At 39.7% G+C, this 16,491-nt stretch overlaps 1 protein-coding gene and 1 pseudogene across 1 annotated transcript; both read left to right on the forward strand.

The window, feature by feature from the left end:
* The first annotated feature begins 1,429 nt into the window (after positions 1 to 1,429).
* LOC139819150 (uncharacterized) lies at positions 1,430 to 2,835 on the forward strand. The gene is made up of 2 exons (XM_071788351.1): positions 1,430 to 2,012; positions 2,096 to 2,835. The coding sequence occupies exons 1-2, from the start codon at positions 1,572 to 1,574 to the stop codon at positions 2,651 to 2,653; spliced, it is 999 nt and encodes a 332-aa protein (XP_071644452.1). The 5' UTR covers positions 1,430 to 1,571; the 3' UTR covers positions 2,654 to 2,835.
* Positions 2,836 to 14,133: 11,298 nt separating this feature from the next.
* Positions 14,134 to 16,281, forward strand: LOC139819464 (uncharacterized; annotated as a pseudogene).
* The last annotated feature ends 210 nt before the right edge of the window (positions 16,282 to 16,491 follow it).

The following is a 16,491-nucleotide window of genomic DNA, read 5'->3' on the forward strand; positions in this document are numbered from 1 at the left end:
CGCGAATAAAAATAAATAAAAAATTTTACAGTTAACGACTTATTAACATTAATCATGCTATATTGTGATTATGTTTTATGTTGAAATTGAAAAATATATACAAGGTGTACAACTAAAAGGGTTACAGATTATTATTTTTAAAAAACTAAGCAAAATATTAAATTGTTGTATTCTTTAGAAATAATAGTCTGTAACACTTTTAGCTTCATACCTTGTATATACTGTTTATAAGATTATAAGATATATTGTTTATAAGATTAAAATGCGTAGCAAACTACAAAAAGGCGTGATATTCGTACAAAATTACCTTTCTTAAAAAAAAGTAAAAAAAGACGCCAAGTACACGCATAGTAGTGTATATGTATTATGTTGTTACCCTGTTATGTTGTTACCTCGAAAAAAACAAAGTGGTAGTATTATACCTTCAAATAGCTTTACTCTGTACATACTGTTTATAAAATGCGTAATACTACAAAAAGGCGTGATATCCGTACAAAATTACCTTTTTAAAAAAAAAGGTAAAAAAAGGCGTCAAGTACACGCATAGTAGTGTATATGTTGTTACCTCGAAAAAAAAAAAAAGAAAGTGGTAGTATTATACCTCAAAAAAACTTAAGTAACAAGTGGTAGACGTAATTTTTATATCTCGAAAAAATTTAAGCAGTAGTATCTTTATTTCCGAAAAATTATAACCCAAGTGATACACATCACAAAATTATGTTACCTTACCAAAAGAAGAGTCGCGCTTCAAGTGATCTATTACAATTACAAAAAAGAAATAATATCTCTTTAACTTACAGCGCCAATTACAGAGAGAACATAAATATATATTGCCTCAAAAAATAATTGTTGCATTACTTTGAAAAATCTTTACATTGTGTCAATTAGAAAAGAATGTATGATAACAATTTTATAAGATTAAAAAATTTTATTCAAATTTAACAAGGGAATACAAGATATTTAAATACAAAGTTTACATGTGTATTTTTTAGTGGTCACAAAGAATTACAGAGGTAACAGTACAAAATAAAAATATTTTATTAAAATATTTAATCCAACGAGGGAATACAATTTGTATTTAAATACAAAGTTTATATATGTATTTTTTAAATAGAATAAAAGATTTAATTACAATGAATTACAGAGGTAACACTACAAAATAAAAATATTTTATATCACACGTGCGTCGAAAGTGGCCCATTCCGTGCGCGCCATCTGTACGCGAAATAGCCAATTCCATGCATGAGAAATTTCTCACTATATTCCCGCACTATGTCATTCCTGCACGACTCATTGCCAACACTTTCCTTATTTTCCCCACTCATTCTGTGTCTTTTCCACTAGAGTCCTCTTATTTCTGACATGTTCTTAACGACATCTCGCGGCGCACTACGCGAAACACTACACGTGTTTCCGTGCGCCGCGAGATGTCGTTAAGATTCTTCAACTTTAATGCTACGCGAATTACCACAGCGATACTCAGACATAACCTTCCTTGACACGAGTGACACGTACATAGTAAAGTCATTGTGAGCATACACAGTAAAGTGAACATACACATAAATTCAAAAATGAGTAACATCATACCAGAAACGCCAGAAACAGAGACCGACGGCCAATTAACACCTCAAGAAATAACACAAACTGCAAGAAACGCGATAGAAAATCTATTACTTTCAAAATCCAAAGACAAATATACAAATACATATAACAACTTCATACAGTGGACAATTACTAAAAAAGCGAAATCATTCTCAGAAAACACAATACTGGCATATCTCACAGAATTATCAAAAACACATAAGCCATCCACCTTATGGGCAATTTACTCAATGCTCAAAACGACTCTAAATATTAACAACAATATTAATATTAATAAATATGATAAACTCATTCCATTCCTGAAGAGACAGTCACAAGGATATATACCAAAAAAAGCAAAAGTATTAACATCAGAACAAATTCAAAAATTTCTCAACGAAACTGATGACCAAAAATATTTACTTATAAAGGTAATGTATCAAATACAAACATAAACTTTTACATTAATAAAAAATTTTATACAATCTGTACATATATACTAAATTATTTACAGGTAGCTATGATATTTGGAGTTTGTGGTGCATGCAGAAGAGAGGAACTTGTTAATATAAAAGTTAATGACATCGAAGGCAAAAAAACTGTCTTGCTCGTTAAAATTCCAACTACAAAAACTTACAAACCAAGATCTTTCATAATCTCCGATGAATTCTACACTATATCTAAAAAATATATAAATTTGAGACCAAAAAACGTCCAAAACTCAAGATTTTTTCTAAATTATCAAAATGGAAAGTACACCACTCAACCAGTTGGAATCAACAAATTCGGAAAGATTCCATCTATTATCGCATCATATCTACAATTAGCAAATCCTGATTCTTATACTGGCCACACCTTTCGTCGCCACACTTCTGCCACGCTGCTAGCAGACTCTGGAGCGGACATAATAACATTAAAACGACACGGTAGCTGGAAATCGAATACAGTTGCTGAAGGATACATTGAGGACTCCATCAATAGCAAAAAAAAATATACAAATCAATTACAGAATCAATCAACAATCCCATGTCAACATCCAACATCCAAAATAAAGAAAATTCAAAACCTATAAATAACACAGATACAAATACCGCAACACAAAAACCTATAAACACTACAGATACAAATATCGAAACACATACAAATGAACAATATATAGACAGAATACTAACGACATCCAACACGAAAAATAATCTTATTATACTACAACTAAACAACTGTTCAAACATAACACTAAATTGTTCAAACGTAACCCCGGAAATAAGAAATTAATTTATTTTACTTTCTAATATATATAATATATGTATGGAATATATGGTAATATATGGAATATATAAATAAATATAAAATGTTAAAATGTAAAAAAATATAAATTAATTTTGTTTTTATGCCTTTCAAAAAACGTACAAAACTTTCTTTCTTTTGCAGGATATATTAATCATGACTGATACTGTAATAAACATTGCTTTTATCATAGGCGGGGGGAGGGGCTCCGCCTCTCCCCCCCGCGCCCCCCTCCCCGCCTGCGCCCAACTTTTCGACTCGGGGGGGCGAACCCCCCCTCGGACCACCCTCCCAACTCGGGGGGGCTTGGCCCCCCCGTTGGGAGAATTAACTCCCCGCAAGTCCTTCTTTAAGGGCTCGGGGGGGCTTCGCCCCCCGTAAGTCCTTCTTTAAACTTTAAACGCACTTGTGATATAAAATAGTGTGTGTAACAAGTGCGGGAAGTTGAGAATTGGACACGAGTGCGGAGTGGACGCACGAGCCGAAGGCGAGTGCGATCACCCGCACTCGTGTCCAATTCTCAACTTCCCGCACTTGTTACACAAATAACTATTTCCTAACACGAGCGTGAAATGGGCCGCTTTTCGCGCTTGTTTTGAGTGAGCAAAACGATCCATTTCTCCACTAGTTGAAAAATGGAGCCATTTCTCAACTAGTGGAGAAATGAAATTGTAAAACAAGCGCGAAAAGCGGCCTGTTTCACGCTCTTGTTAAGAAAAATAGTATGAACAACTCGTGGGAAGAGTGGTCGAGCCCAAATGAGTGTGATGGTCGCACGAGCAAAGCGAGCTAGAAGTTGCAAATGTTAGCGTCGCCCAAGACAGCGTAGCTTGGGAGACGGTATACGGAAGTCCGAGCGGCAGTAATCGACAGAAGTGGCGCACGAATAAATATATTATTAATGCAATAGATGGCTGTAGCCATCTCACGATATTACCGATATTTTTACGTATTTCCAACAATGACCTTAAAAAAAAATATTCTGTTGTAGTTTAAGTCTTCCTTAAAAAGACTGTATAGATTTGATTTGCAAAAAATTAATTTAACATATGTAAAAAAATTGTTGAAAAAAAGTAAGTCGGAAAAGTGACTTTTCACAAAAACTCTAATGTAACTTTTTCAATTTTTAAGATATTTTAATTTTTCAAACGGTTTTTTCATCCTCAGATGACGCACTTTTCACTAATTATTGCAGTTTATGCGGTTGTTCCAAAAAGTATATTGATTTTGAGGTTATGAAAGGGCGATTTTTTGCGGAAAAAAATGCCGAGAGAGAACTAACGGGCCGAAAAATATACCATCGACGGGGATCGATACTTGAAGGTCCCAACTACCTGTAGATGGCGGCACAAGGCCCATTTCCATTGGTTTTAATGAGTCGTTTTCGAAGTCAAAAAACGCTGGGGTGTATTTTACCCAGTGTGACCAAAAAGGGTTAATAAGCTATATAAGCCAAATTATCAGAACACAAACAATTTTATATGGAATTAATTTACTAGTTATTTGCTATTTTTTGCTGTTAAAAATAATTTTTTTTGCTCCAACTATTAAAAAGTTACGAAAAGCTAAATAGCTTAAGATTAAGCTTAACCCTTAAACACATACTGTCCAGTCAGTACCATCAATACATAACGTGGGTATGCCATAACCCGACTCGCGTATTTCAACTGTAACTTTGCGTCCTGTGCATCAATTTTAACTTCTTTTTTTTTTTTAATTGTGTGCCAGACTGTAAGGAAGAAGACCATGTAAATTATATTGTGATTTAACGTTTATCTTCAAAGATATTTGCAAATAAGTCGAATGAAGTAGTAAGCAAATTGTACAAAAATCACTTTTTCTTTAAAAATTCATAATTTAAAAAAAAAACCGATAAAGACATTTCATATAAACGGATCTTAAAAGTACAGAAATGATAGTATATGAAAAAAAAAATACGTCATAATTTGTTCAGGAGGCGATCTCGACGAGATCGTCCCGCTTGAATGCCGGGATCCGCTCAGAGATGAGCGCGAAGACAGCCGGTGTCGCGAACTTTGCCTCTCGCTGAAGGATAGGGATCAGGAAACTGAAGCTCTCGTAATTCACCAAAGACATTTATTCTGTCCACACAATGGAGCACAATGACACTCGACGCACTTCGTGTACAATCTTTCGTCCTCCTGACGCGGCCGGATCGGAGTAAACCGAATAGCGGATCTCGCAGAGTCGGAGCAAACCGAATATCGGAGGTCTCACAGGCGGAAATCTTGCGCGTCCGAGATTTTGCGTGTCGGACTTCTTGTTCGCGGGATCGGATTCCCGAAGCCGCGGGCGATAATGCAAAGAGCGTCGGAGTTTAAAGTGCGGCACACAGCGGACACGCTAACACAAAATACAATTAAATAGCGGCGTACTGAATTTCGAGCGGTTTAAGCGATCGTGAGCTTGGATGCGAGCGAGCCGACGACTCGATAGATTCTGCCCGCTCCGCATTCGATTCGGCAGTCGCGTCATGCGAAAACGGGGAGAGGAATTCCGCCCCTTGCGGGAAAAGTGACTTTATTTGTCCTTATATCTATCGTAAGCTCGTGGAGCACGCGTTCCGGTTGCTAGGCCCGGTGCCTCGACGAATAAGCGGGCGAAACGCTTTTCGAAACACGTGATCGCGGATACCAGATGTTCCTCGCTGGGCGGCGCGTTTCGAGCGCTGAATAATGTTTTCGGTTTGACTTTCCAACATAATTATTTGTTCCAAAAAGTATAATTATTTGACATGGTGAACTTGGACAATTTTTAACTTTTTTGGAGCATTTCAATCACGTGAAAAAAATTCCTGTAATTCTGGAACTAATTTATAAAAACTTTTAAGACTTTATGTCTAGTTTTTGCGATTGATAAACATAATTTAAAAGTTAAATTTGGCTTTAAAAACTTTACAACAACAAAATGGCGGACATGAGAACCATACATATATTTAATTATTTTACAAAAATAAGTTAAAAATAATTTAAAATTACAATATAATTCTTTGAAAGTAATTTATTTTTATAAAAAAGTGAAATTTATTATATCGAACAATGAGTACATATTTTTGCCCTGTGTACTTTGCACATTGGCAATTCGCATTTCAAACATTTGTACATCGTATAAATGAAATAACATAACTTGAAATAATCTGTATTGTATGATTATAACCTCAAATTGTAACGTTCGCGTTTTCTCGCTCGGAATTCGCTCGCCAGGCCAGGGTGAGAAAACGTGGAGACACTGGTCAGTTTCACAGAAAGCTATTTATTCACACTATTTACAATACAGTTTGATGGAGGGCGTGAGTGTCAGTGTGTGTGTGTGTCGCTCCGCTGAGCCGCAGTGTACGTGTACCGGGTTGATGCGCGGTCGGACTCGCGGACAGGCGCGGAGGCACGGTTGCCTTGCGGATTCGCGGGCAAGTACGGAGGCACGGTTGCCTGGCGGATTCGCGGGCCAGTACGGAGGCACGGTTGCCTTGCGAATTCGCGGGTAGACAGGTCGGTCAGGAGCTCAGTCGAGAGCGCCCAACTGAGCGGCCCGTACACCGGGAGCGCCCGGCTTGAAGACGGGAGCGCCCGTCTTCCGTACGGCGGAGGGGGTCAGGAGCGCCCGACCCAGAGGCAGGAAAGGGCAGGTAATGCCAACCGGGAGCACCCAGCTGGGGAGGCCCGTACCCTGGGAGCGCCCAGGTGAGGACGGGAGCACCCGTTCTCTGTACGGAGGAAGTCGTTGGGAGCGCCCAACGTGGTGAAGCGGTCTCAGAGAGAGGTCGTGTCGGGAACAGGAGTCGGACAGGACTGGTGACTCAAGTCGGTTCGAGTCCCCTATTTATACTCCGAGTGCGGTCGGTGGGGGCTGTCCCACCACTGGGCTGCCCCACCGCTCGGTTGCCCCACCGCTCGGGCACAGGAGCGCACGCTGAACATATGCTTGGTGGCCGCCAGGGCCGTAGCGCTAGTGACGAATACGCGTATCGTCACAAAATTATAGATACATTGCGGTAAATAAATAAAATAAAATATCTCAAAAAATTTCACTAACACATAAAGTGGGTATAACATACCCGAAACAAACTTTCTTACTTTTTTGCTCGGCTTCTACGGCGAGTCTGACGCTGTTTCAAATTCGACGTTCAAGACAAAACCTCAAAGTTTTTTACACGCCCATACCGGACCGCTACCGTCATCCGTTTCGAAATGGCACGTGATTAAATAACCGACCGGATATGGCATACCCAACATTAAGATTAAGCTATCCAGCCCTTTGTAACTTTTTAATAGCTGAGCAAAAAAATTACTTTTAAAAGCAAAAAATAGCAAAAAAGTGTGCAAGTAGAAACCTGCACATTGCTTCCTCTATGAGAAAGCCTGTTTTTTTATGCGTAATTATTTAGTATAGATATTTATTAATTTGGCTTCCTCATAGAGGAAGCAATGTGTAAGTTTCTACTTGCTCACTTAAACAACTTTCTACTTTGCACAGTTAAAAGCTATGAGAAAGTAATGTACCTAATACAAGTTTCCACTTGCACACTTAAAAACTATGAGGAAGCAATGTACAAGTTTCTACTTGCACATTTAAAAACTATGAGGAAGCAATGTGCAAGTTTCTACTTGCACACTTAAAAATTATAAGGAAGCAATGTGCAAGGTTCTACTTGCACACTTTTTTTATGGATAGAGTATCATTAAAGATACTTACACATTTTTTAAACAGAAATCGGTAACCCTCTCATCGATTCTCGCAAAATTCAAAACAACCTTTTTTTAATAATACTCTATATAAAATTACATGTACGTCTTATACACTTTTTAAGCAGAAATCGGTAATCCCTTCACCGATCCTCGCCAAAGTCACTAACAATCTTCCTTTAAAATGATACTCTATCCATTAAATAACTTAGGGTAAACCGAGGCGAATCGGATAAATATAAGTTTTAAGACAGTTTTCGTTAGTGTTTTTTTTTCAAACAAGCTATTTTATTGTGCTAATTAGTAATCCAATTCGCCTCGGTCTACCCTATATATTTTTTAGGCAGAAATCGGTAACCCTTTCACCAATCTTCGCGAAATTCAAAACAACCTTCCTTTAATGATACTTTCTATATATAAGATTACATGTATAACTTGTACACTTTTTAGGCAAAAATCAGTAACCCCTTCACTGATCATTGAAAAAATTAAGCTTGATATCTCAAAATTTGCGGAAATTAGAGCAATTACGTAGATTTTTTTAAATAAAAATCGGTAACCTTTTTATTATTAGTAATTTTTATTAATTCTATTATATTCTTCAGTTTTTTTTACCCTTATTTCATATATAATTCTTTAAAATTTGGTTAATCAGTTCTTGAGTTATAGAAATTTTGGTAAGTTTGGCTGTTCTTTTAAACAGAAATCGGTAACTCTTTTATTATTAGCAATTTTTATTAAGGGGGTAGTACAGTCTGGCGGAGGATTGCGGAGGATCAATTTCAGGATTTATTTGTGACAAAGTGGTAGGCCAATCAGGTTCATGGTGTATACGATATTGAAGTACATGTTTAGGTGCATTTACAGTATTTTTTATATGGAAAAATATTAAAAAATGTAGGAGTTATGAGTCATCTCTTCGCGCGCGCGCTCGACTACGGTGTAGGCAGTAGCTCCTGTACGGCGGTCCTGAAATGAAAAACGCAAAAAGGGTATTAAATTTAAATGTATTCCCCACCGGTTGACGTTCGAAAATTGTGAAAATGTTAAAAATTGTGAAAGTCATAGCACTTAACAAAAAGAAGTTGGCAAAAAGTTCATTGGCACAAAATAACTTTCTGCTATAACTTTCACAATTTTTAACATTTTTACAATTTTCGAACGTCAACCGATGGGGAATACATTTAAATTGCCCCCTTAATTCTATTATATTATTCAGTTTTTTCTACCCCTATTTCATATATAATTCGTTAAGATTTGGTTGATTAGTTTTAGAGTTATAAAAATTTCGGTAAATTTGGCACATACATACATACATATACACGTACACACATACCGACATTTTTTTTAATGCGATATTTCTACGTTTTAGAACATAAGGAACACATTGGCATCGAAAACTAAAAAAACAGAATCTGCAGTTTATACATTTCTGATTAAAATAAATTAAATAATTTTTATATCACATGTGTGTGTGCGTGGAAAGTGGCCCATTCCGCGCGTGACACGCGCGCAATGGGCCACTTTCCACGCACTTGTAATATAAAATAGGGTGTGTAACACGTGCGTTAAGTTAACTATTCTGCATTAAAATTTCTACGTATATCAATAATTAATCGTACTAATTGCGACCGAATATTTAAAGTCTCTAGATATGGTCCTTATCTGGATTTCTTATCCGGACCTGATTTTGCATTAAAGATAACCTGCTAAGGACCTTATTACATCCGTGAGCGAATTTCTGCTCGGACTATAACTACCTTGTCTATCCTTGTCTATATACAAGGATATAGACAGATATAGGCCGATAACAGAAAACGATCGAAATTATAGACATTTTTGGAATTCAGCCTTTGGTTTAGGATTTCTTTAAGGGCTGCTTAATTTAATTCTTTTAATTATAACACTATAATGTTACTAAACACTCCTGACGATGTTTTAAATCCGAATATGTTTTTCCTTTAAAAGTAAGATTAATTTATTGTTTAAGGTCTTTAGGTAGACCGTTTTATCCACATTTCCCTTACATATATCTATTTCATGAGAAATAAAAGAATGTTATAAAGTAGAATATAAATTTGAAATCAAAGTTAAAATATATAAAATAATTATTTGTTAACAATTTATTCTGTTATAAAAGATTGATGGAATAGTAAAGAAATTTTTGGGTTTGACTGACATATACTCTAATTTTGTGTGTGTGCGTGTGTGTGTGTGTGTGTGTGTGTGTGTGTGTGTGCGCGTGCGTGCGTGCGTGCGTGCGTGCGTGCGCGCGCGCGCGCGCGCGCGCGCGTGTGTGTGTGTGTGTGTGTGTGTGTGTGTGTGTGTGTGTGTGTGTGTGTGTGTGTGAGTGTGTGTGTGTGTGTCTATCTACAATATTCTACACAAAAGTAAAATTTGTTAATTAAAATAAAAAGGAAATAAAATAAATAGTAGAATTAGAATTACGGTTCCGTTTCCGGTACGACTGAGTTGACAGCGTGTGAGAGTGTGCGAGTGGAAAGCGAAGAAAAAGGAGTGCCATAGGAGTTTGTGAAAGGCATGAGTGTGCGAGAAGGGAGGAGCAAAGGTGAGTGAGTGTGGAGGAGTAAGGGGAAAGTGGTGGAGGAGCGTGAGAGAGAAAGAGAGAGAGAGGGGGGGGAGTATAGGGAGAAAAGGTGACAGGGCTTGACAAAGGTTACGGCACGAATAATAGCTGGGGTAGAAGGGCGACGCGTTAGGTGAGCAGAGACGCGTACGGTAGCGCTGGGTAGAGCGAGAATGAGAGACGGTGTAGAGGGGCGAGTCGGTAGGCGGACAGAGGGGCGTGCGGTTGTGTGTGGCAGGACATAGAGTATAACACAGGTAGAGGGTAAACCGAGCCAGGGCGGCAGTTCGTGGTAGGGCGCGAACGCTAAGGTGAGTAGAGGGGCGACTCGGCGGGTGAATAGGGAAGCGGCAGGCAGACCGAGGCAGGGCATAGAACAGAGAATAGGTAGAGGGCGAAGCGAAACGCAGAGTAAAAGGAGATGAACGAAGAGAAGGAAAGCGAGATGGAGATAAAGAAGGTGATAAATAGAGTGAAGGAGAAGGATAGAGTTAGAAGGGGGAGCACGGGGAGCACGGAGAGCACGGTAACAATAAAAGAACTATAGAAAAGGAAGAGAGAAGAGTTAGATAAGAGCGTGGAGGAGAAGGAGGATATTTTTAAGAGAAGCAAGATAATGGCGAGATCTCCAAAAACAGAAGCAGAGATAGGTGTGAGGGAATTGAGGGAGATAATTGGTGAGATGAGAGAGGACTTCAGGTTCATGAGGGAGGAATTTAGAAAGGGCTTCAAGGAGCAAGGAAGTAAGTTGATAGAAGAAATAGAGGAACTGAGAAAAGAGTTCAGGGCGCAGGAGAAGAGATGAAGAGAGGAGAGAGAAGAGATAAAAAACAGAAGGAGAAAGTAAAGGAAAGGTTAAAAAGATTGGAAGAGAAAATAGGACGGAGAAAGGAGGAGGAAAAGAGGGAGATAGGAAACGGAAACGAGAAGGTGAGGGAGAGAATAAGAGAGTTGGAAAGAAGGCTGGAAAGGAAGGAGAAGGAGGAGAGAAGAAAAAATATAGTGATAAGGGGTTAGAAGTGTTCAAATTAGGAGCCAAAAGCTACAATGACGCCATCTATGGATGAACGACGTTACTGACACGATACGTGCACGGGGACTTACTGCGTGCGCACCTAACATATATACACACAAAATAAATCAAGCTCACGATTCACGACATTACATGTGTTCTCAAAGTATCTTACAAATAAAGTATCAGTATCTTAATCATAATCTTTTGTGCGGAGTTATTCACTGCCCTCCAGCATTCGCCAACAAGAAGTGAAGGAAGGAGGGAGGAGACAAGAAGCGGAGAAGTTATTGGAGGGAATAGGAGCCAAAGTGTAGGCAATAGAGGTGAATAGAATAAGGGGTGATGTGGAAAAAGAAAGAGAAATGGTGTTGTTGAAATTAAAGAACGAAGAACAAAAATGGGAGGTGATGGAAAAAAAGAGGAGCCTGGTGGGTAGAAAAGAGAGAATCATGGAGGATTTGACGTGGGAGGAAAGAAGGATGAACTGGAAACTAAAAGAGATAGCGAGAGGAGAAGAGAGAGAGGGAAGAAAGGCATGGATTAAAGCAGGCAGAATAAGGTTGGAAAATGTATGGTGGAGTTGGGATATGGAAGATGAGGTGCTAAAGGATGAAAGGGGAAGGATTAGAAAGGAGAGCGGAGGAGAGAAGGAGGAGGAGGGAGGCATGGTAGGAGAAGGAGGACTGGGAATGGAGACGGGGGAATAAGAAGGAAAGAGGAGAGAGGGGAGGAATTAAAGAGTGGCAATATGAAAGGCGGAGGAGAAGAGGAGGGGGGAAATAAGTTTTGGAGGGTGGTATTCTGGAATGTAGCTGGTTTGGAAAATAAAAATAAGGACTTTTGGGAAGAGTTGAAAAAAGAGGATGTATTAGTCATGTTAAAGACCTGGATAGGAGAAAAGGGCTGGGAGAGAATAAGGGGAAGGTTGCCAAAGGAGTACGAGTGGAGAGTGCAAATGGCGAAGAGAAAGAATAAAAAAGGAAAAGCAATAGAAGGGATGATAATGGGAATAAGAAAAGGGTTAAAAGAGAAGGGGACGGAGATTGAAATTGATAGGGAGGGCTGGATAGAGGGAAAGGTTAACCCTTGTTTGCCACACTGGGATCAAATCAACCCCACGACCATATTCCCTTAATTATAAGTACCGAAACCTATGGGGAGCGGGTCTATAGCGACATCTGTCAATAGTTCGAGCATGCCACTATCCCCTCAAGCTAGTGGCATTACGCCAGGACCGTTAGTCTGTCTGTGGCAGTCGATCCAAAGCGCAGTGGGATACCTGCACCCCAGTGTGACAAGTAAGGCTAAATTCTTGAAATTTCAGTAAATTTTTTTTGCACTGTATTTCGACATCAGAGTGAAGAATAAGGTTGGTACATCATGTATGACGGACCAACCTTATTCTTTACTCTGATGTCAAAATACAGTGCCAAAAAATTCACTAAAATTTCACGAATTCAGCCTTACTTGCCACACTGGGGTGCAGGTGATCCCACTACACTTTGGACGACTTCCTCTATGAGAAAGCAAAAAGGAATTAAAAAAAAAACTAAAATTGATTGTAATGCTTCTTTTTTATTGTTTATAACATGAAAGTTTAATTTAAACAATAAATATTATAGCATATTTTGATTATAACACAAAGTTCATTTTTTCACGAAATTCCTTCCTTTATTTCTCAAAATAAATACTTTTTTTTAAAGGGCCACTAAACTACTATTTTTTTTCTTGTAGTACTACATCAGTAGAAGACTCACCTAAATTTTTAGCCATTTTTATGAAAAAAAAAATAATGAATTTTTTTGTAAAAACAGCCATTTTTTCATTTTTTTGGGGCTATTTTAATTTTTTTATCATACATAATTTTAATTTTTGGCTATATAACCTACATCACTTTTAAAAGTAAGCTTTTAAGAAGTTCTAAAAAAATTGGCAAGTTAAAATATTGAATAGCTTATTTGTTATAACAATTTTTGTCGCTGGGGTAGATTCCACCCCAATGTGGCAAGTACGTGACGTCTACAGAAGTGTGGCAAGTAAGGGTTAAGATAGGTGACGAGAGATGGAGTATTGTAGAGGTATATGCGAAGAAAGAGGAGATGGAGGAGAGCGTACAGGAGATGAGACACATAATGGAAAGAAAAGAAGAAGGAAGATTTACGATAATAGGGGGAGATTTTAATGCAAGGACTGGGCGAGAAGGTGGGAGTATAGAAGAAGAGGAGGGAGGAGGACGGTCAAGAGGAGGAAGAAGATCGAAAGATAAGAAGATGGACAAAGAGGGGAGGTTGCTGGTAAATTGCTTAGAGAAGAGAGGATGGGAGATATTTAACCTTCCTATACCCGCGCATTGGTCTGTCAGACCGACGATATACGTTTGCCTTGTTTTCCATTTAAAAAAAAACAAGGCAAACGTATATCGTCGGTCTGACAGACCAATGCGCGGGTATAGGAAGGTTAATAAAAATGTGAGGGGAGACGAGAAGGGGGAATTTACTTTCACAGGAGGAAGAGGAGATACGGTGATAGACTACGTAATAGGGGATGGAGAAGTAAGAAAGAAGATCGAGAGCATGACGGTGGGGGATAGAGTAGACTCAGACCACCACCCTTTGGAAATGGTGGTAAAAAGGGGGAACGAGGAAGAGGGCAGAGGGAAGGGGTTGAAGAAAAGGAACAGGGGAGTGTGGAACGAGGAAAGAGTGAAGGTGTTCGTAGAAAAAATAGGGGAAGTAGAGGAAAAAGAGGAAGAGTTAGATAAGAAATAGGATGAAATGGAAGCAAGAATAGCAGAGGCGATAATAGGTGTGGAAGAGGAGTTGAGGGGAAGTAGAAAGGAGAAGGTGGGGTGGTGGGATAAAGATTGCAGAGAAGCGAAGAATGAAGCGAGAAAAAATTAAGGGAATGGAGGAAGGGAAGGGAAGAGAGCAGTGCGTACAAAGAAAGGAGAAAGGGGTTTAAGGAGCTATGTAAGAGGAAGAAGAAGGAGGAGAACCTGAGATGGGAGAGAAAAGCGGAGGAAGCAAGGAGAAAATCGGAGGTTTAGGAGATAGTAAATAGGGAGAGAAGAAAGAGGAGAGGAATAGAGGAAGGGATTGAGGAGGAAGAATGGAAAGAACACTTGATGAAGCTGTTAGGAGGAGTAGAGGAGAGGGTGAGAATGGGGGTAGATAGATGGAGGGAGGAAAAAGAAGGAGAAGTGGAGAAAGAGATAAGCCTAGAAAAAATGAGGAGAGTAATAAGGAAGTTGAAAGATGGAAAGGCAATGGAAAGGGATGGAATACCAAGCGAGGCGTGGAAACATGGGGGGAAGGAGTTGGAGAATTGGGCATGGAGATTTATCAACAGGGTATGGAAGAGGGGAGGGTGGCCGGAGAATTGGAAAGAGGGGTTAATTGCACCAATCGTAAAGAAAAGGGAAGGAAAAAGGGTGGAGGAGTACAGAGGGGTGACAGTAATGGCGTCGCTGTATAAGGTGTACACAGCCATTCTGGCGGAGAGGCTAAGAGAGGAGCTAGAGGGGAAGGGAATAGTGCCACAAAACCCAGACAGGTTTCAGAAGAGGAATGAGAACTATAGATAATATCTATGTGTTAAATTACTTGGTGAATAGAAGGTTGGTGAAGAAAGGGGGGAAGGTGATAGCATGTTTTGTAGATCTTAAGGCGGCGTTTGACTCAGTAGACAGGGGGATACTAGTAAAAGCAATGAGGGAAAGGGGAATAAGGGAAGGGCTGGTGAGAAGAACGGAGGAGATTTTGAGGGAGACGAGAAGTAGGGTAAGGGTAGGTAATGAAATAGGAGAGGCATTCTGGACGGGGAGAGGGGTAAGACAGAGGTTCCCATTGAGCCCATTATTGTTCAATGTGTTGCTAGCGGATATGGAGGAGGAAATGGGCAGGGTGAAATAAGGTGGGATAATGTTAGGAGGGAAGAGGGTGTATACCTTGGCGTATGCTGATGATGTAATGCTAATTGCAGAGGACAAGGATCAAATGAGGAGCATGTTAGAAAGATTGGAAGGGTACTTAAGTAGGAAGAGACTGGACCTGAATGTGGAGAAAACAAAAATAATGAGGTTTAAAAAAGGAGGAGGAAGGGACAGTAAAAGAAGATGGAGATGGGAAAGAAAAGAATTAGGGGAAGTTAAGGAATTTTGGTATCTGGATTACGTGTTCCAAAGGAACGGAGGACAGGAAGCGCATGTGAAGGAAAGGATTAAGAAGGCGGCTGCGGTGATGGGAAAGGTATGGGGGATAGGGAAGAGAAGATTTGGGAAAGACTGGGGAAAAAGATTGTGGCTGTTTGATAGACTGGTGTGGACGGTGATGAGATATGGGGCGGAAATATGGAGATGGAGAGAGAGAGAGGGAATGGAAAGGTTGGAGGAAAGGTATATCAGATGGGTTTTGTGAGTAGACGGAAGAACGCCGTGATACCTTGTCAGAGAGGAGCTGCAAAGGGAAAAGTTAAGAGGGAGGGCGGGGATGAGGGCATGGAGATTCGAGAAAAAGTTAGAGGAGGGAAAAGGAAGTGAGCTGGCGAGGCTATGTTGGGAAAAATTGAAAAGAAGGGAAAAGGAAGGGAGAGAAGGATCAAGCTGGGAGCGGGAGGGAGGAAGTTTCTTTGAAGACAGGGGAGTAGGGCTGAAAGAACTGGAAAGGCTGAGAGAGGGTGGAGAAGAATGGTATCAAAAGCTAATGGGAGGAGATAAGGAGAAGCAAAGGAAAGAGAGATGGGAAAAGATCGAGGAATCGGAATATAATAAATGGTACAAGGTAATAAAAGGAGAGGGCATTCTGGGATATCTGAAGAAGGGTTGGGGAGAGAGTAGGTGGAGAAGGGTGGCGAGGTTTAGACTAGGGAATGAGATGAGAGAGAGCAGGTACTGGGAAGGGGAAAAAAAGAAGAAATGTAGGATGTGTGAATATAGGGAGGAAACGTGGGAGCATGTATGGGAAGAATGTAGAAGATGGAAAGCAGGAAGTGGAAGTTGGCAGGAAGCGGTAGGGTAGGTGCTAGATGAGGAAGGGGGAGGCGATGAATGGATGATGGAAATAGAGAAGAAAAAATGGAAGAAAAAGGGGAGTGTGAGAAATAAGAGGAAGTAGGGGAAGGGTAAAAGGGAAAAGGGAGAGGAGGGAGAGAGAAGGGGGAGGGAGAGAAAAGTAGAGAAAAGGAAAGGAGAATAATGTAAAGTACATGTACATGTTACAGATAATCCAGGATGGAGTGCAAGGGGAATAGAATAATAGAAGCGGTGGAAGAGATTGTGGAAGAAAAAGTAAAGAAGATGCTGAGGGAGGTGAAAGAGGATGGTA

The sequence above is a fragment of the Temnothorax longispinosus genome, chromosome 9, assembly GCF_030848805.1.
Source record: "Temnothorax longispinosus isolate EJ_2023e chromosome 9, Tlon_JGU_v1, whole genome shotgun sequence".
Classification (NCBI taxonomy): Eukaryota; Metazoa; Arthropoda; class Insecta; order Hymenoptera; family Formicidae; genus Temnothorax; species Temnothorax longispinosus.